Here is a 21,854-nt window from a genome sequence, read left to right as displayed (position 1 = left end):
AGACTTGAGAAAAGTGAGGAATTCCTGATAAGATCAACAACATTATTATCTCTGCTTACAGTCATAACCAGGGTTGTGTGAAAAATGGAAAAAATATGGACTTTTCCAATAAGGCACATTTTCATTTTATTTATCAAATTAAAAAAAAAAAGTACACTAATGAACAGGACCCAGAGTAACTCCAGCAGTGTTAATGTACCTGTGTTATCTGCCCCAGACTGGCGTACGTGTGCGGGATTCCCTGGTGGCCATGCAGGCTGTAGCCCTGAAGGGGGTACGAGCCCTGGGGCGACGTGTGTCCGGGGGGCATGTTAGGGGGGGTGGGGGCCGAGAGGGACCCGGAGTGATATAGAGACTGGGGCTGGGGTCCCGACTGGGCAGAGATAGAGAAGGAAATCATTAGCATAGGATAAACTTAGAGAAGACATAACATAGAATGTCAGGGGAGAATAAAAGCTCAGACTCAGCGATATGACATGACCACGAGTAGTGGTGTGAAACAAAGATATTGCAGATTGTGATAGCTGTGTGACAACAACTGTTGAGAAGATTAATCTCTTGCTTCACGCTCTTTGTATTGAAAGTCAGCCCACTTCCTATAGCTGTCTGAGTATACCTTTAACATACACCTTCAAAATGCCCAACAATGCTGTATGTCGATAAAAAACGTGATCAAGATAAAAAGGGGTATGTTCTAGAACTGGTATGTGGTCAGGAGAGGGATGGTGAGATTTGAAGCTGGGATGCGGGGTGTTGGTCTTACCTGTCCAGGGCTGGGGGCGTGCTGCTGAGGGGGGGGGGCTGGTTACACGTAGGGGTGCTGGAGGGCTGGGGCTGATGCACTGCACCTTGGTGATGGGAAAACGACTGGGGGGCTAGAGAGGGGTGAGAAAGAGAGAGAGAGCAGAAAAACAATCAGATTTCAGAAAATATTATTTGGCTGAAGACACTTTCCGTATTACACTCATGTTTTATTATAAATTCCCCAAAACAATGATCCAGTAGCCTGGTACAAGATCTGTTTGTGCTGCATACACTCCTATGGTCGTTGGTTGGCTATACAGCACAAACAGCAAACAGATCTTGGACTAGGCTACCCTCAAAACAATGATCCAGTCCAAATTCAGGATCCAACCAGTGTTGTTGCCTTTGAGTTTTGGACTCACCATAGATACCCTGCTGTGGCACCTGAGGCCCCTCACCTTGGCCGGGGAACTGGGGGCCCCCTGGAGGGCCCATGGCCTGGGGGTGACTTCCTCCCTGGCCCAACATCCTGGCACCGCCCTGCAGCATGGAGTACATCGGCTGGGGAAGGGAGAGAGGGTGAGATACATAGAGAAAGACAGACATTGTTTTCAGTATCTGACTGCTACAGTTATGACGACCAAAACTGGATAGAGATTTATCACCACGAAGGCAAAGGGAGGCGGTTCAATTCAAAACTCTGGGGATAGGAAATTGAGGTCTATCCCCTGCCCCCCGCCCCCACACAGTACAGCCACACACAGTACAGACACGCACAAACACACTTTCCCACCCACACACTGACCTGTCCGGAGTAAGGCGTCATGGCCTGGATGACCTGCTGCTGGCTGTACTGCAGGTAGGACTGGGGGTAGGGTGACGGCACCAGGGGGGCTCCGGCTGCAGACGCCGCCACCTGTAGCATGGCCTGCGGCGGGCCCGAGTTGCCATGGTCCGAGCGGAGGGCCCCCACCACTGAGCCTGGGGGAGACCAAAACATGACTGCATAACAACGTTGACAGGGAGGGGAACTCGCTCACAGTCACGTAGACCACACTGCCCGAAATGACGCACTAGTAGTTATGAACATGCTTTAAAAGAACAATACAGAACTGAATTGATCCCCAGGGGGAAATTAAGTCACACGCTTACGATTTAAAGTTGGTTTTGCCCGACATTCAACTTTACTGTAGAACTACAACAGTTTGCCATGCATTACTAGATAAAGAAGTTTGAATACAAAGAAGTAGTAATAATAATAATATGTATTTGTAAGGTAAGTAAGATGTGTTATATATAGCTTGGTCCCAGATATGTTTGTAATGTCTTGCCAACTCCACTTGATACAGACCATAGTAGTTGGCCAGACTGCACAAACAGATCTGGGATCAGCTAGAGTATGTCAAGGTGTAAACAATGCATGCACACTGGTAGAGTCGGAGAAGAGGCGTGCAGAGAGCGTGTACCTTTGGCTCGGGGGTATTTCCCCTGGCTGACTGTAGACATGGTATACTGGTACATCTGTGGCGGCTGGAGGGAAACAGAAACCAGGAGACAAGAGGTCAACACAAAGCTACAAGCCACATTGGCTTTTCAATGAGGGGATATAGGCAATTTTAACATTAACTAATACTAGACCCTAAACTGCGCTCAAACAATAGCATAACACTGTATATAGTCACACACTACATCACTACTGGCGAAACTCAAGTATAGTATTGACTATAATATTACCAATAATCCCAAAGCCTCACATTCATAGGGACTAACTTTTCAGACAAACAGGGGGAGGAGCAGTATTTGATGGGGAAACAGAATGCCCCACAGCATGCAGTCAATTCAATCAATGTGTCAGTGTAAGAAGTGTCTTGTGTGTGTGGGTTACCTGTACAGTTTGGATCTGTGTGTGTGTGTGTGTGTAACCTGTACAGAGTGGATCTGGGAGACGTAGGAGAGGTAGGGGGCGTTGTAGATGGGACCCTGGCTGCCTGGGTGCTGCAGCACCACCGCGTTGCTGGGAGGGGGTTGCCGAGGGGGCGTGGGTGAAGGGTTGGGCTTAGTCTGCAGAAACAGAGGGAAGGGGAACAACCATTTATATCAGTTTTGTAAGTAGATGTCTAGGCAGTGTTTGGTACACTCCAGGGTGAAGTTTCCCCTAGATACAGATAAGATCAGCTTCCCCTCCCCTAATCTAGGGATGGGCACGGTTATTTGAATATTCGATATCTCCCCGAAATTAATGACATTATTTGAATATTGAAATTATTTCAAATGCCCATCCCTTCCCCAATCCTAAACCATTAGTGGGGGAAATCCAAAACGGACACAAAAATCAGCATCTAGAGGCAACTATACCCTACACCAGGGATGGGAAAATATTATTATTTAAAAAATTGGGAACTCGGGGTCTCAACTTACTGTTGAGAGTCAGAATAGTAGAATACACACGGTGAATTGTATTTATTTTTTGCATCAGCAGTTTCTCTTATGTCAGACAGTAGCTAGGTTTCCATCCAATTTGCGACAGATTTTCATGCAAAGTCTAAAATCTGCATAAAATAATATGCGCATTTCCCCACCAGAGATGTGTTTCCATCAAACTGACTTATTGCGGATAAAAGTCTGTGCGAGATGACGTCGCACACATAAAAATAACGTTTGCTGTCAAATTCCCATGTACCGAATGAAAAATACAAGTTAAATGGGTTTCCATCGCATTTTCAACTCTACTGATGGTTTTGTCACAAAAGCTGATGCGTTATATAGCAAATGTGCCTACTCTGGTCTTGGCACGTGCGCTCTAGCAAACAGCTCGCAGATACAGTGGGGGTAGACCATCTACAGTGCCGTGAAAAAGTATTTGCTCCCTTTCTGATTTTCTCTATTTTGGCATATTTTTGATACTGAATGTTATCAGATCTTCAACCAAAACCTAATATGCAGTGTTTGGTTTTCGCCAGACATAAAATGGGACCCATCTCGTCCAAAAAGTTGACTCAAGTTTGCCGAAAGCACCTGGATGATCATCAAGACTCTTAGAAGAATGTTCTATGGACAGATGAGTCAAAAGTATAACTTTTTGGACGACATGGGTCCCATTACGCCTGGCGAAAACCAAACATTCCACAGTAAGAACCTTATACCAATGGTAAATAATAATAATATAATATGCCATTTAGCAGACGCTTTTATCCAAAGCGACTTACAGTCATGCGTGCATACATTTTTGTGTATGGGTGGTCCCGGGGATCGAACCCACTACCTTGGCGTTACAAGCGCCGTGCTCTACCAGCTGAGCTACAGAGGACCACCCATAAAGCATGGTTGTGGTAGTGTGATGGTTTGGGGATGCTTTGCTGCCTCAGGACCTGGATGCCTTAATAGAAGGAACCATAAATTCTGCTCTGTATCAGAGAATTCTACAGGAGAATGTCAGGCCATCCGTCTGTGAGCTGAAGCGCAGCTGGGTCATGCAGCAAGACAATGATCCAAAACACACAATCAAGTCTACATAAAAATGGTTAAAAAGCAACACATTTTAAGTTTTGGAATGGCCTAGTTAAAGTCCAGACCTAATCCCAATTTAGATATTGTGGCAGGACTTGAAACGAGCAGTTCATGCTTGAAAACCCACAAATGTTGCCGATGTTAAAGCAGTTCTGCATGGAAGAGTGGGCCAAAATTCCTCCACAGTGATGTGAGAGATTGATCAACAACTACAGGAAGCGTTTGGTTGGAGTCATTGCAGCTAAAGGTGGTACAACCAGTTAATGAGTGTAAGGGTGCAATACCTTTTCACACAGGGGAATTGGGTGTTGCAGAAATGTGTTAATTAAATAAATAAAATAAGTATCAATTGTTTTTGTTATTTGTAAACTCAGGTTCCCTTTATCTAATATTATGTTTTGGTTGAAGATCTGATAACATTCAGTATAAAAAAATATGCAAAACTAGAGAAAATTAGAAAGGGGGCAAATACTTTTTCACAGCACTGTACATTATGAGATTATTCAAATCAAATCACATTTTATTTGTCACATACACGTGTTTAGCAGATGTTATTGCGGGTGTAGCGAAATGCTTGTATTATGGATAAGAGCGATATTATTTTTACTTGTCAAACGGCAGCGAAGCATCGATCATCATGTCACAAGAATAAGACCCTCGATATTTATTGGAAAGGAACATCAAGCACATCACGTGCAATTTCACCACCCTGTGAAGTTCATCATAACGAACAAATTCTCTGTCGGCATTTATCAAATTGAACTGGCATATCTTTTTTCCCATCTGCCCGGCCGTGACTCACGCATCAGGTAAATCATCTGCATGAAATGGTTAGAAACTCAAAAAATGCAAAACATTTCTAAAATCTAAATTTCACTTAGGGCCCTCAAAAAAGGCTGACTGCATGTGTTGGTACGCAGACCCGCGAGCCACTGCGGCCCCTCATAATGAGTTCAGTTTCTTTTGTGGCCTTCACCCCCATCAAAGTTGCCCATCCCTGCCCTACACGTTGGTGCGTAGACCTGTAGACATCGTTTGGTACGTAGACCTCTAGACATCGTTTGGTAAGTAGACGTCTAGACATTGTTTGGTACGTAGACGTCAAGACATCGTTTGGTACATAGGCGCGTCTAGACAGTGTTTGGTAGTATAGATACAGTAGATAGATGATAGATAGCAGACGCTTTTAACCAAAGCGACTTACAGTCATGTGTGCAAGCGCCATGCTCTACCAACTGAGCCACATGTCAAGACATATCAAGACATTGTTTGGTTAGTAGACATGTCAAGACATTTTAGATCCTAATTATCTTGCTCTTCTTGACGTGTCATTACACATTCTTGCTTACCAGAGTGAGTGCGATTTTGTTGGGGTTGAACTCTTTGGCGTTGGGATTCAGAGTTGACTTCTTGACTTCACTGAGAGAGGACACTGTTAGTACTGTATACACAATGATATCCACTGCTTTGTAACCAAATCCATCTATAAACCAGAAAGTAGTGCTGAGCGATTTTAGCTTTTTGGAGGTAGGTTCGGTTTTGATTATTTTATTTTTTATCATCACGGTTTTCGATTTAGGCTTAGATTATTTTAAACATTAAATGCACTATGGTGAGTTGAATGCTTTAACAGAATAAAACAATTATTAAAAGTCCCATGATGGTAGTGACTGCTCATTAACACTTATTAACCATAATATATTCACATTACTTCAATAAAATATTTCAGTTGTGTATATTATTATATTTGTTTTATTTGATTACTTTATTATTTAATTCTAATTTCTATAGAGCTGCTGTCTATACTGTGACAAAATCCCAATTTTAGTAGTTCTTCAAAGTAAATAAGGCATACTTATGACTGCTAAATACCAACTATCGATCATTAGATTATGTTTTTTCAGGTAGAGATACCTCGTGAAGCAACTGCTCTCTATCCCTCTGGATAGCACGTCTCCTTTCTCTTCTCTCCCTTTCAGTGTCTGGACAAGTAGACGTGCAATTGATTATGGTCAATGCGCTAAACTATGTAGAATATTGGCCTGTTGGGAACTACAACTCCCTACTACATTGCACAGTTTGGGCTTGATCTGATTCATCTCTAGAGAAACAAACGAAATGGAATTCTAATAATTGAACCGATGTTGGTCAATTAGTTGCTTAAAAAATGAAAAATAACCAACATTTTGGTTAATCGCTCAGCACTACCAGAAAGAAATCCCCTTTCTGTCTTCCGCAAAACTCACTCAATCACACCCTCCACTCGATCCACCTTGTCCTGTCTGGACTCCTCACTTCCTGGGGTCCTGGCGGACTGGGATTGTCCTGGCGATTGCCTGTCTGAAATGGGGCCAGCGGTGGTGGCGGCTGTACTGGTGGTGGCGGCTGCGCTGGCACTGGGCTCCTTGGCGGGGTCCCCTGAGGGGGAAGCGGTGGGCTGGGAGGGACTTTGGGGGGCGAAGGTCTGTTTGGAGTCTGAGGAGGCGGGGCTGGGGTCCGAGGGAGAGGGCTTGGCCGTGTCGGAGGGAGATACCGCTGCAGCACTGGAGCCACATCCGCTGGGCTGAAGCTGAGGAGAATCACAAATCAATATTTATTTATACAGCACAATTCATATGAAGCAACTGCATCCCAATGCACTCTATGCTAAAAATAAAGAAACACGAGGGAAATAAAATGACAAGGAGTATGAAACTTCAGTAAGGGGTGCTAGACCGCTTGCATTTCTCAAAACACATTTCCAAGTTAATTTAAAAATACATGCTTAAAAGGGTCAAACAGTTGACGGTTGATACTAAGCCATCCATTTTCAGAATTCTTTATAAACAAGAAATGCAAGTAATTTATTTCCGACTACTTATAAAAGTTCCCATCTGTCCAACTTGGTCCTGCTCCTGAAATACCACCAGCTCAGGACTTGACAGAACAAATCTTCTCATCAAGAGAATTTAGCTGAGGAGAAGCGACAGAAGTCTTACCCTGAATTCTTTGCCGAATTTCCGCAGCTCTTCAATTTGTGACCTTTGCTGAATGGAGGGGGCTGAGAGGAAAGGGAGAGAGAAAGGGTACAAAAGAGTCAACTTCATTACAAGTTCTCAAGCAGGATAGAAAGTGATGTGGCTGTTTTTGGCTGCACTTTTCTTTCAGACAGCACCTTATGGCAAACAAATGCTTTTCTACAGGGATACTCTTCTCATCTACGACAACAGTTGACTGACTCACTAACATGCACACACTAACACGCGCACATTTTTTGAGCCGAGACACACCGTGACGACAAACCGTTAAAAGTAAGGGGTGGCCACTAGCCATCCTACCAACCAGAATATCTGCCGTCATTTTCTGTTAATTTCCCAACGGTGTCTACATGTTGAATCAGCGCAAACAGTCACCGTTCAGCGACACCCAGCAGGTGCTTTAGCCATTCGTTGTCGAGGTGTGTCTGACCTCTAATACACACAAACTCCCTCCCAAAAACACAAATTACACACACAGAGACACACCTTTATTCTTGCCATCCTCCGTGCTGCCTGGACTCTCTGCTGATCGCTCTTTGGCAGCCGTGCAGAGAATCTCGTTCACTGTAGAACAGACAGACGGAATGAGAGATAGAGAAAAACACACAGGGGACCAATTAGCCACTGGAAAACCCCAACCACTTGAACAGATTCCCACAAAACACCTGTCTGGTTATTGTACAGGTGACCCTGTCCTGATGACAGTTGGGCCCTTTTCATTACCTAATATAGACTCAATAAGTAATGTGAAAAAAAATGGAGACCGGACATGGAAGATGTAGTTGTGCTTTCAGCCAAATGTATGAAAGTCGGTTTTATAAATACTTATTATCATTAGCAATTTCATTGTCATCACTACTACTCAACAACCAAAACCTGTCTCCACTTGTTTATAAATATAGTTTGTTGATTGTTGTCATTGTTCGTACCATCTATGGGGAAGAGCGGGGCGGGGCCTGATGTTTTCTGGGCGGGCATGGAGAAGGATGACGTGTCCAGGTACTGCACTGAGTCCTGCGAGTCAGATTTCGGGGAGCGGGAGGCTGATGGAGGACGAGACAGAACAGAGGTCAGAGTGGAAGACAATGAGTCGTTATGAATGGTTAGAATTTTTGGCTGTGTCTGAAATGGCACCCTGTTCCCTTTAAAGTGCACTACTTTGTGCCCTGGCACCCTATTCCCTATGTAGGGACAAAAGTAGTGCACTATATATATAGGGAATAGTGTGCCATATCAGACGCACATGAAATGTGAGTTAGTAGTTAGTTTACTAACCAACATCAACCATTAGTAGCAATTTTCATTGGACTTAGTCTATGATGAGGCAGAATGTCTGTGTCTTGAGTTCTGGAGTGTGTCTTGAACAAGTGTGTAAACAAAGTGTGAGATAAAAGGCATAGTTGTATGTTAACCTGTGGACTGTGTGTGTGAGTTAGGTGTCCGGACCGGTCGGTTTGACTGGGCGGGTCTCTGTGATTTGGGGGACAACCTGGAAGACACTGGGGCAGGGAAAAGGAAGAGAGGAGGTTCAATTTCCCTACAATTAACTGACAATATATTATTGGAAGCTTCACCTATTACTTTTCAAGACTGCACACACAGTGCAAACTTAAGTTATAAGGCCCGAGGAGGACACAGCCCTTAGCCGTGGTACATTGGCCATATATCACAAACCCCTGAGGTGACTTATTGCTATTATAAACTGGTTACCAACGTAATTAGAGCAGCCAATCAGCATTCAGGGCTAGAACCCCCCAGTTTATAAAAACAAATAATTCATGACTGCCATGTATGCTTTCTGGTGTAACACATCCACGTAGGCACACAGACATCCCATTACAACACAGATAACTCCCCAAACACACAGCAATATTTTCACTCACCTCCGTTGACGGGCCTACCAGTGTCCGACAGCGAGTTGGAATGGGGGGTGGGGGGACTAGCTGAAGTGGGGGCGGCGTTGGCTGAGGCCAGACCCCCGGTGGAGGTAGGGGCGTAGGGGCTGGCGGTGCCAGGGCAGCCCTGGGGGTGGTGGGGGGAGTAACCTCTACCAGAGAGGGGGCTGCTGCACTCCGAGGAGGGGGGAGGGGGCTGGGGGCCGCCGGTGGCAAAGGGCAGGGGAGGTCTGGGGGAGGAAGAGGAGGGAATGGCAGAGCGGTAGCTCATGCGGTTGTGACCTTGGGGTCCGCCGCTTCCTCCTCCAGGGCCTCGCTCTGCCCGCCCGCGTTCTCCTCTCATGCTGCCCCCCGACACGCCCATCTCCCTCGCTCGCTGGGGTAACGAAATGTATTTGCCTTCCCTGAGAGAGTGAGAAACAGAAAGAGTGAAAGGGGGGGGCGGGGTACCATGGGAACATGCCTAATACTGTATATCATGCTTTTCCCAATCTGACCATCCACTGCTGCCAAAGCACTAAGACTTCCAGCATGATCAGGGGATCAGTTTGAGCAAGGTGAGGCGCAGAATCACTAATCTTGATCACATAATGAGTAGTTAATTGGGATGCCAGTTGATTTGTAGAGCAGCGATTCTACTCAGTCCGACTGAAATGTGGTCCATCTCAAATACACAAATCACTTAGCAGTAGCCAATAGTGACACCCCCCCACACACTAGCCAAAGGCTATATCGCAATTCTCCACCCTTCTCTCCAAGTGTGCACTTTTTCACTCACCATTGTGTATTTAAAAACATTAAATAATTGGCTAGAAATAGTTAATTTCCACCATTGTTGAATCCATGAAGTGCACACTTCTGGAAAAGGGTGGTGAATTGTGACATAGCCAAAGAATACAGCCTGACCGGAGCACTCACCTGCTGACTATGCCGGGGCTGTCGCAGCCCTTCTCCCTGGGGCTCTCCCTCCCCCGCTCCCCCCCCTCCCGCTCGCCACCGCGCACCACAGCGCTGTACTTGTCCTCCTCGCTCTTGCCCTCCCCGTTCTCCAGCAAGACGCGGTGGCGGTACTGGGGGCTGGACTCGATCTCACTAGCCATGCGGGCGGCACGCGCCTCCCGCTGCCGGAAGCCCTCCGTGCTGCCCCTCTCCAGATGGACCCTGAAGGACAGGGAGGGAGACAGAGAGAGAAAAGAAGAGAGAGATTGTGAACATCAACACTATGCATAGATGCATACACTACCGTTCAAAGGTTTGGGGTCACTTAGAAATGTCCTTGTTTTTTAAAGAAAAGCAATTTTTTTGTGTAGACATTAATGTTGTAAATGGCTATTATAGCTGGAAACGGCTGATTTTTTTATGTAATATCTACATAGGCGTAGAGAGGCCCATTATCAGCAACCATCAGTCCTGTGTTCCAATAGCACGTTGTGTTTGCTAATCCAAGTTTATCATTTTAAAAGGCTAATTGATCAATAGAAAACCCTTTTGCAATTATGTTAGCACAGCTGAAAACTGTTGTGCTGATTAAAGAAGCAATAAAACTGTCCTTCTTGAGACTAGTTGAGTATCTGGAGCATAAGCAATTTTGGGTTTGATTACAGGCTCAAAATGGCCAGAAACAAATAACTTTTCCAGCTACAATAGCCATTTACAACATTAACAATGTCTACACTGTATTTCTGATCAATTTTATGTTATTTTAATGTACAAATAAATTGTTTTTCTTTCGAAAACAAGGACATTTCTAAGTGACCCCTAACTTTTGAACAAGTAGTGTACATACAAACAATCATGTATGAAGATCAGATCTGGGTTCAAATACTTTGTGATTGCTCAAGTGTGCCTGGAGTGCCAGATGGGAGAGATTTGCAGTTTTGGGACTTCTCTATTGGTTTATTAAGCCAGGCATGCTCAAACAGGCACAGATTAAGTATTTGAAATGATCTTTCAAGTATTTTAAACCCAGCTCTGATAGAGATTCAGGGGCATATTAATTTCAAAAGGTTGACTCTGTTTAGGCCTTGAAGACCTTGAAGGTTTATTGGTTTGTGTGTTGACATGGAGGTGGACTTACGTGTACATTGAGAGGCTGGAGTCGTAGGTAGACTCGACGCCGAAGTTCACCTTGTTGTAATGAAACATTTCGTTGGCATCCCAACCGTTGGACTGAGAGGGAGCGAGAAAACTTTGTGAGTAAGTTGCCAAAGCGTGTGGCGGTAAGAAGCTCCAGGTTGTGTGCATCAATGGAGCTCCTCGGAGGAGGAAGGGGAGGACCATCCTCCTCAGTAAATTTGATAAAACTACACTAAATATATTCATATTGCCAAATAATTATAACACACTGTTTTGCAATGAAGGTCTACAGTAGCCTCAACAGCACTCTCTGGGGTAGCACCATGGTGTAGCCGGAGGACAGCTAGTTTCCGTCCTCCTCTGGGTACACTGACTTCAATACAATACATAGGACGCTCATGGTTCTCACCCCCTTCAATAATTATGACAACTTCTGGAGGCTGTCCTCCAACCTATCAGAACTCTTGCAGCATGAACTTACATCTTGTCCATCTAATCAAAAGGATCAGAGAATTATGCATACAATGTGGTGAGTAGTTGACTCAAAGAGAAAGACAATAGTTGAACTGTTTTGAACAAATTAATTTCCTCAAAAATGAAGGAGGAGAGAGACCGAGAGAGAGCTAGCTATATTTTGTTTTATTTTTATAAATTTTTTCACTTGCTTAACTAGCGAAGGCAGCTAGCTAGTTTAGCCTACTCAAACAGAGAGGGATACTATGTAAACTAGCTGGCTATCCAACACTGGAACTCTTCCGAGTCAAGGTAAGCGTTTGGTTTTATTAATTTATTGCCACCAGAGCCCGCCGGTGTAACTGCTAAACTGCTTGCTGTACTGCATGATTGTAGCGGGTTTACTAACACGTTAGTTCTAGTAGCTATGTTGACAACGATGTAGGCAGTGTGTAGCGGTTATGGTATGAAGGTTTGGCTTGGAAAGGTTCTCTCGCCTGGTCACAGATAGCTGTTGTGCATTGAAATCCACAAGCGAAGGGAAAAGGTGAGAGGAGGAGAGCACGTAGATGCGAGAAGGAATTATACAACGAACAAAGTGATCATGCGGTTTGTATATGGCAGCTATGAAAGTGAACTGTGTTTGCGGGTGATCAGGGGTGTATTCATTCCGCCGATTCTGTTGAAAAACGTTTCTTAAACAGAACGAAACGGGGATAAACATAACTGAATTTGTCCAATAGAAACTCTCATTTGCAACTGTTGGACTAATGATTACACCCTAGATCAGCTAGATGCAGGCAAGAGTGTTCAAGGTAGGTGGGGGCGGTCCATCCTGTATAAACACGAACTCACTTCCTTGACAACTTCCTACACAATAACTCTGCTCTGCACCGCTAAGCACAAGAAGTATGAAAGCCCTGAAGTCTGGATCTCAGTAAATGCTGTACGGCCACTTCAGACCGCGCAGAGCCTTTCAGCCTACCTATTGTATTAAAAGCACATATTTTTCGGATTATTCACACACTCAGAATTCATGGCTTCAACTTCAGTAGCCTACCTCTCCTCTCCTAGTTGGGCGTGCGAGTTCATGGGCGGAGAATCACGTGGCAGTTAATTTCATATCAAGTTAACTTAAATATGATTACACTGTACAGTCGTGGTCAAACGTTTTGAGAATGACAAATACTAATATTCACAAAGTCTGCTGCCTCAGTTTTGATTATGTCAATTTGCATATACTCCAGAATGTCATGAAGAGTGATCAGATGAATTTCAATTAATTGCAAAGTCCCTCGTTGCCATGAAAATTAACTTAATCCCCCAAAAACATTTCCACTGCATCTTAGCCCTGCCACAAAAGGACCAGCTGACATGTCAGTGATTCTCTCGTTAACACAGGTGAGAGTGTTGAAGAGGACAAGGCTGGAGATCACTCTGTCATGCTGATTGAGTTAGAATAACAGACTGGAAGCTTTAAAAAGGAGGGTGGTGCTTGAAATCATTGTTAACCATGGTTACCTGCAAGGAAACACGTGCCGTCATCATTGCTTTGCACAAAAAGGGCTTCACAGGCAAGGATATTGCTGCTAGTAAGATTGCACCTAAAATCAACCATTTATCGGATCATCAAGAACTTCAAGGAGAGAGGTTCAATTGTTGTGAAGGTGTCAGGGCGTCCAAGAAAGTCCAGCAAGCGCCAGGACCGTCTCCTAAAGTTGATTCAGCTGCGAGATCGGGGCACCACCAGTGCAGAGCTTGCTCAGGAATGGCAGCAGGCAGGTGCGAGTGCATCTGCACGCACAGTGAGGCGAAGACTTTTGGAGGATGGCCTGGTGTCAAGAAGGGCAGCGAGGAAGCCACTTCTATCCAGGAAAAACATCAGATTGTTTGGGGCATCTGGAAAACACCTTGTCCGGAGAAGACAAGGTGAGCGCTACCATCAGTCCTGTGTCATGCCAACAGTAAAGCATCCTGAGACCATTCATGTGTGGGGTTGCTTCTCAGCCAAGGGAGTGGGCTCACTCACAATTTTGCCTAAGAACACAGACATGAATAAAGAATGGTACCAACACATCCTCCGAGAGCAACTTCTCCCAACCATCCAAGAACAGTTTGGTGACGAACAATGCCTTTTCCAGCATGATGGAGCATCTTGCCATAAGGCAAAAGTGATAACTAAGTGGCTCAGGGAACAAAACATTGACATTTTGGGTCCATGGCCAGGAAACTCCCCAGACCTTAATCCCACTGAGAACTTGTGGTCTATCCTCAAGAGGCGGGTGGACAAACAAAAACCCACAAATTCTGACAAACTCCAAGCATTGATTATGCAAGAATGGTGTGCCATCAGTCAGGATGTGGCCCAGAAGTTAATTGACAGCATGCCAGGGCGGATTGCAGAGGTCTTGAAAAAGAAGGGTCAACACTGCAAATATTGACTCTTTGCATAAACTTAATGTAATTGTCAATAAAAGCCTTTGACACTTATGGAATGCTTGTAATTATACTTCAGTATACCATAGTAACATCTGACAAAAATATCTCATAACACTGAAGCAGCGAACTTTGTGAAGACCGATACTTGTGTCATTCTCAAAACTTTTGACCACGACTGTAGTTTACTAAAGTGTCTGTAAATAAATATTGATAATGGAAAGAAGTGGAGGGCGCTCAACCAACGTGAGTCGAGGAGCAATTAGAAAATATAATCATTGAAAAGCGAGCGCTGCAACCTTTTCATTTTCAATAAGTATTGATTACCCATTTACTTGTCTCTGCCTGCAAATTGGCCTCCTAGAAGGTAGGCTATATTCTATACGCAAAATGTGTCGCTGTCATCATTCTTGCTGCTTCAAGTTCAGTAGCCATGCGTGCGAGGTCCGGTGGGCGTGTGGTCTCAATTAAATAGAGTAGGCTTTAGCCTATGCATGGGCGGAGAAGCACGGGGCAGTTATCTTTCCAAGAAAATGTACTTCCTAAATATGATTAGGCTATAGTTTACCACATTGCCTAGAAATAAATATTGATCAACCATATTTCTCCGTCTTAAAATCTTCCCACTTCTAAAAGATAAGCTATAAAAATAGCTCAAGAGAAAGTGCAAGTCTCTCCAATCTAGCATATTGGCTGATATAGCCCAGTAATACAGATAGCCTAATATAAATGGGCCACGTGAGAATCTGATACTTTAACCTATCAAGTTATTTTTGTGCATTTGATATTGCCTACGGGGCGCAAAATTGCTGAGACCATGGCGGGCAAGTGAGCTGCGTCACATACGCCTAAAATAATATTGCTGGTTTGGAACCAGTTCTTGCGGTAGCGGGTGGGAGTCGGACAGAAAGGCAGCAGGTGCGGGCGGGGTGCGGTATGAAAAGCTGCAGGTGTGGGCGGGAGCAGGATGACGAAAACAGTCCTGTGCAGACCTCTACAAGGCAGTATTGAATGTGTCACTGTCACCTTGCTTACTCAAATTTCTCTCTTGACCTGTGCACCTACGTTGTAAACTTTCATTCGTAGGTTGTAGCAACCTCATGATGTGTACAGTACAGGGAAAATGTGAGTATCATGTGGTAGCCTAAACCTATCAATGTTACATTGAGCTGGGTGAATGGAATATGAATGATAGTCATCCAATATGCTGTAATAGAAATAAGGCCTCGCGCATAAAACATGTAATCGTCCTCCCTCATCTTAAAAGGCACAGACCGCCACTGGTGTGTGTGTGTGTGTGTCAAAAAGAGTGATGATGTGTGTGATTGTCAGAGTGAATGAGCGAGTATGAGCGTTTGTGTGTGTGCATACATATAAGAGTGTGTTAGACTCACAGCATCGTTCTCCAGATCGAAGGCCTCTCCGTTGCTATCACCTCCCTCCCACCTCTGCAGCACCTTCTCTTTGTGTTCCCCATTGACACGGGTCGAGCTGATGGCCGTGTCTATGAATGTGTCTGCACATACAGGGTAGAAACACAACCATTATCCAAAAAGTAATGCGTGAGACAGAGAAGAGGTATTGATCTTTATACGACCCATAGACTGTCCCCACAACGTGTGTTTATCGTAAGCAGACAACACATTACATTCTTACACAATATAACTATGACCCCATGCAAATTACCTTGACTTCTTATTAGTTTAGCACTCAGTTGTGCATTAGGATCTCAACGTGGAATTCTGCCTTTAAGGAATAATCCACTCAAAATCCCCTTTTATATTTTTTATTGGTACATTGTTGATACAGTCCCAAAAGGTTTCGCATGACAGCAATCATGTTTTCAAGATATAGGACTTTCAAAAAGCAAATTGCAACTTGCCACATCATCATGATGACGATGCATTTTGCATCATATGATGCATTTTTACAATTAGCTTTCTGAAAGTCCTATATCTTGAAAACATATGATTGCTGACATGCAAAACATTTTGGGACTCTATAGCTAGGTTTCCATCCAATTGGTGACAGATTTATGTGAATATTCTAAAAGAAACAGAAGTTCAATGTGATACCATTGCATTTTCTACTGATGGTTTGGTCACAAAAACTATTGCGATAAATAGCATACTTGTCCAATTTGGTTTTGCCGCATGCTCTGTACATTTTAGTCATTTAGCAGACGCTCTTATCCAGAGCGACTTCCAGTTAAGTGAGTGCATACATTTTCATACTGGCCCCCGTGGGAAATGAACCCACAACCCTGGCGTTGCAAGCGCCATGCTCTACCAACTGAGCTACAGGGGACTGCAGCCAATAGTTCGCTGATAAAGTGGACAGGGTAGGTTATATGATGATATGGATAAAAGCAAGATCATTTTTATGTGATAATTGGCAGCCAAGCACCAATCATGTCACCAGCATCATTCAAATAATAGCCTACCCTCTATATTTATTTGCATGGCGCTCATCACCGTGCACTTAACCACACTAAGTTATGAAGTTATGAAATAAGTTATGAAGTGCATAATAACTTATTCTAAATGCCTATGCCTTTCCATGTCGTGGTGGTGGTAGTAGTAGTACAACGTAACATATCATTGCGTGACATACAGTGGGGAGAACAAGTATTTGATACACTGCCGATTTTGCAGGTTTTCCTACTTACAAAGCATGTAGAGGTCTGTAATATTTATCATAGGTACACTTCAACTGTGAGAGACGGAATCTAAAACAAAAATCCAGAAAATCACATTGTATGATTTTTAAGTAATTAATTTGCATTTTATTGCATGACATAAGTATTTGATCACCTACCAACCAGTAAGAATTCCGGCTCTCACAGACCTGTTAGTTTTTCTTTAAGAAGCCCTCCTGTTCTCCACTCATTACCTGTATTAACTGCACCTGTTTGAACTCGTTACCTGTATAAAAGACACCTGTCCACACACTCAAAGACTCCAACCTCTCCACAATGGCCAAGAGCAGAGAGCTGTGTAAGGACATCAGGGATAAAATTGTAGACCTGCACAAGGCTGGGATGGGCTACAGGACAATAGGCAAGCAGCTTGGTGAGAAGGCAACAACTGTTGGCGCAATTATTAGAAAATGGAAGAAGTTCAAGATGATGGTCAATCACCCTCGGTCTGGGGCTCCATGCAAGATCTCACCTCGTGGGGCATCAATGATCATGAGGAAGGTGAGGGATCAGCCCAGAACTGCACGGCAGGACCTGGTCAATGACCTGAAGAGAGCTGGGACCACAGTCTCAAAGAAAACCATTAGTAACACACTACGCCGTCATGGATTAAAATCCTGCGGCGCACGCAAGGTCCCCCTGCTCAAGCCAGCGCATGTCCAGGCCCGTCTGAAGTTTGCCAATGACCATCTGGATGATCCAGAGGAGGAATGGGAGAAGGTCATGTGGTCTGATGAGACAAAAATAGAGCTTTTTGGTCTAAACTCCACTCGCCGTGTTTGGAGGAAGAAGAAGGGTGAGTACAACCCCAAGAACACCATCCCAACCGTGAAGCATGGAGGTGGAAACATCATCTTTGGGGATGCTTTTCTGCAAAGGGGACAGGACGACTGCACCGTATTGAGGGGAGGATGGATGGGGCCATGTATCGCGAGATCTTGGCCAACAACCTCCTTCCCTCAGTAAGAGCATTGAAGATGGGTCGTGGCTGGGTCTTTCAGCATGACAATGACCCGAAACACACAGCCAGGGCAACTAAGGAGTGGCTCCGTAAGAAGCATCGCAAGGTCCTGGAGTGGCCTAGCCAGTCTCCAGACCTGAACCCAATAGAAAATCTTTGGAGGGAGCTGAAAGTCCGTATTGCCCAGCGACAGCCCCGAAACCTGAAGGATCTGGAGAAGGTCTGTATGGAGGAGTGGGCCAAAATCCCTGCTGCAGTGTGTGCAAACCTGGTCAAGACCTACAGGAAACGTATGATCTCTGTAATTGCAAACAAAGGTTTCTGTACCAAATATTAAGTTCTGCTTTTCTGATGTATCAAATACTTATGTCATGCAATAAAATGCAAATGAATTACTTAAAAATCATACAATGTGATTTTCTGGATTTTTGTTTTAGATTCCGTCTCTCACAGTTGAAGTGTACCTATGATAAAATGTACAGGCCTCTACATGCTTTGTAAGTAGGTAAACCTGCAAAATCGGCAGTGTATCAAATACTTGTTCTCCCCACTGTATCAAAAGCATGTCCACCGCAATTGTCGCATTATCTATTTCACCGGCAAAAAAATAATCCACTCGTCTAGCGTATTCTGATTTGTCGACATTAGGACATTTCACTGACAAATGTCCTGTTTCCATCAGGACTGTCATGACTTTTTATATGCGTCAGGAAATTCATCCAAATGAAATGGTTGGATGGAAACCTGGTTAATGTAACCATCGACAATGACCTACAAATGCATTAAACCACTCATCCCTTACCGGACAATGCAGACAATCTACACGTTGATCAACCACTAACCTATAACACAAACCTCCCTCTGTCCAACCCTCCCTATCTCACTTCTCCCTAGCTGTCTCAATTGCTTCAAAGTTCGTCCTTCTTCCTCTGCACTTGAGAAGTGAAAACAATATGGTGTAAGATCATCATTAGGTTGGCTTTCACCTGGTCTGTTCTTACAGACCAGTGAAGATGAAGGAGAGGTGAGGGGATGACGGATTTTATACAATTGAGAAAAATCACTCATCTGTACCTCTGGTGGCATAGTTTAGGTCCACGTCTCGGCAGGTCATGGTGACCACATCGTAGGGGCTGAAGATCATGGTGTCTGTGATCTGCTCCCTCCGGGGCTGGGCGGGCCACTCGTCTTCGCCTCGCTTGTGGACTGCGTCCACCGCCAGCTCACACTGCAGACAGAAGAACATTTAAGTCAGAGGGAAGTAGGATTGTCCCCGACACAAAAATTATCTTTAAATCGACCAAGAGTCATCTGTTCTTTCGACTAATCGATTGGTTGACATTTTAAAACGTGTATTTTTCCATATATAGAAACACTCTGTGTTTAATTAAAATACCTACACACAAAAAAAATATCTGTAGCTCAGCTGGTAGAGCACGGCGCTTGTAACGCCAAGGTAGTGGGTTCGATCCCCGGGACCACCCATACAAAAAAAATGTTATGCACACATGACTAAGTCGCTTTGGATAAAAGCGTCTGCTAAATGGCATATTATTATTATTGTTATTATTATACACTACCAGTCAAAGGTTAGGACACACCTACTCATTCAAGGGTTTTTCTTAATTTTTTTCCTATTTTAGAATAATAGTGAAGACATCAAAACTATGAAAAAACATATGGAATCATGTAGTAACCAAAAAAGTGTTAAACAAATCAAAAAAACATTTTATATTTGCGATTCTTCAAATAGCCACCCTTTGCCTTGATTACAGCTTTGGCATTCTCTCAACCAGCTTCATGAGGTAGTGCCTTCTTAAAAAGTTAACTTGTGGAATTTCTTTCCTTCTTAATTAATGCGTTTGAGCCAATCAGTTGTGTTGTGACAAGGTTGGGTGGGTATACAGAAGATAGCCCTATTTGGTAAAAGACCAAGTCCATATTATGGCAAGAACAGCTCAAATAAGCAAAGAGAAATGACAGTCCATCATTACTTTAAGACATGAAGGTCAGTCAATACGGACATTTTCAAGAACTTTGAAAGTTTCTTCAAGTGCAGTCGCAAAACCCATCAAGCGCTATGATGAAACTGGCTCTCACGAGGACCGCCACAGGAATGGAAGACCCAGTTACCTCTGCTGCAGAGGATAAATTCATTAGAGTTACCAGCCTCAGAAATTGCAGCCCAAATAAATGCTTCACAGAGTTCAAGTCACAGACGCATCTCAACATCAACTGTTCAGAGGAGACTGTGTGAAGCAGGCCTTCATAGTTGAATTGCTGCAAAGACACCACTACTAAAGGACACCAATAAGAAGAAGAGACCTGCTTGGGCCACGAAACCTGAGCAATGGACATTAGACCGGTGGAAATGTATCCTTTGGTCTGGAGTCCAAATTTGAGATTTTTTGTTCAAACCACTGTGTCTTTGTGAGATGCGGTGTGGGTGAACGGATGATCTCTCCATGTTTAGTTCCCACCGTAAAGCATGGAGGAGGTGGTGTTATGGTGCTTTGCTGGTGACACTGTCTGTGATTTATTTAGAATTCAAGGCACACTTGACACCAGAATGGCTACCACAGCATTCTGCAGCGATACACCATCCAATCTGGTTTGGGCTTAGTGGGACTATCATTTGTTTTTCAACAGGACAATGACCCAACACACCTCCAGGCTTTGTAAGGGCTATTTTACCAAGAAGGAGAGTGATGGAGTGCTGCATCAGATGACCTGGCCTCCACAATTCCCCGACCTCAACCCAATTGAGATGGTTTGGGATGAGTCGGACGGCAGAGTGAAGGAAAAGCAGCCAACAAGTGCTCAGCATATGTGGGAACACCTTCAAGACTGTTGGAAAAGCATTCCTCATGAAGCTGGTTGAGAGAATGCCAAGAGTGTGCAAAGCTGTCATCAAGGCAAAGAGTGGCTATTTGAAGAATCTCAAATATAAAATACATTTTGATTTGTTTAACACTTTTTTGGTTACTATATGATTCCATATGTGTTATTTCATAGTTTTGATGTCTTCACTATTATTCTACAATGTAGAAAATAGTAAAAATAAAGAAAAACCCTTGAATGAGTAGGTGTCCAAACCTTTGAATGGTACTGTATATACACTACCGTTCAAAAGTTTGGGGTCACTTCGAAATGTCCTTGTTTGGACTGAGCAAGAGAACAAATACATTAGAGTGTTTAGTTTGAGAAACAGGCGCCTCACAGGTCCTCAACTGGCAGCTTCATTAAATAGTACCCGCAAAACACCAGTCTCAACGTCAACAGCGAAGAGGCGACTCCGGGATGCTGACCTTCTAGGCAGAGTTGCAAAGAAAAAGCCATATCTCAGACTGGCCAATAAAAATAAAAGATTAAGATGGGCAGTCTGAGATATGGCTTTTTCTTTGCACAATGTAGATGTCCTAACAGACTTGCCAAAACTATAGTTTGTTAACAAGACATTTGTGGAGTGGTTGAAAAACAAGTTTTAATGACTCCAACCTAAGTGTATGTAAACTTCCGACTTCAACTGTATATAAATATATAAATAAATAAATAAATAAATGTGTTGGTCCCATGTTTCATGAGCTGAAATAACAGCTCCCAGGTCGCAATATGCAACAATTCAAAAGATTTGACTGATTTACAGTTCATAAGGAAATCAGTCAATTGACAATTAATTAGGCCCTAATCCAGGGTTCTTCAATTCCGGTCCTGGAGGGCCGAAACACTTCTGTTTTTTATTTCTACCTGGTTGTTAATTGCACTCACCTGGTGTCCCAGGTCTGAATTAGCCCCTGATTAGAAGGAGAGGATGAAAAACAGAGGTGTTTCGGCCCCCCAGGACCGGAATTGAAGAACCCTGCCCTAATCTATGGATTTCACATGACTGGGAATACAGATATGAATCTGTTGGTCGCAGATACCTTAAAGAAAAAATGTAGGAGAATGGATCAGAAAACCAGTGAGTATCTTGGTGTGACCACCATTTGCCTCATGCAGCGCGACATCTCCTTCGCATAGAGTTGATCAGGCTGTTGATTGTGGCCTGTAGAATGTTGTCCCACTGC

The 21,854-nt window shown here is 43.9% G+C and overlaps 1 protein-coding gene across 1 annotated transcript in view; it reads right to left on the bottom strand.

Moving 5' to 3' along the window:
• The window catches only part of LOC121572437 (ataxin-2-like protein), a 48,857-nt gene that overhangs the window by 7,955 nt on the left and 19,048 nt on the right, over positions 1-21,854 (bottom strand). The window contains 18 exon segments of the mRNA XM_045222422.1: positions 200-378; positions 760-799; positions 802-875; positions 1,167-1,305; positions 1,550-1,725; positions 2,211-2,274; positions 2,668-2,805; positions 5,601-5,670; positions 6,498-6,820; positions 7,230-7,291; positions 7,755-7,832; positions 8,198-8,311; positions 8,681-8,767; positions 9,152-9,567; positions 10,082-10,324; positions 11,241-11,332; positions 15,523-15,644; positions 18,862-19,015. Of these exon segments, the coding sequence (XP_045078357.1) occupies positions 200-378; positions 760-799; positions 802-875; positions 1,167-1,305; positions 1,550-1,725; positions 2,211-2,274; positions 2,668-2,805; positions 5,601-5,670; positions 6,498-6,820; positions 7,230-7,291; positions 7,755-7,832; positions 8,198-8,311; positions 8,681-8,767; positions 9,152-9,567; positions 10,082-10,324; positions 11,241-11,332; positions 15,523-15,644; positions 18,862-19,015 (2,571 nt within the window).

This window comes from Coregonus clupeaformis, chromosome 1 (assembly GCF_020615455.1).
Source record: "Coregonus clupeaformis isolate EN_2021a chromosome 1, ASM2061545v1, whole genome shotgun sequence".
Classification (NCBI taxonomy): domain Eukaryota; kingdom Metazoa; phylum Chordata; class Actinopteri; order Salmoniformes; family Salmonidae; genus Coregonus; species Coregonus clupeaformis.
The sequence above is the reverse complement of the archived record's forward strand: the minus strand, read 5'-3'. Positions and strand labels throughout refer to the sequence as shown.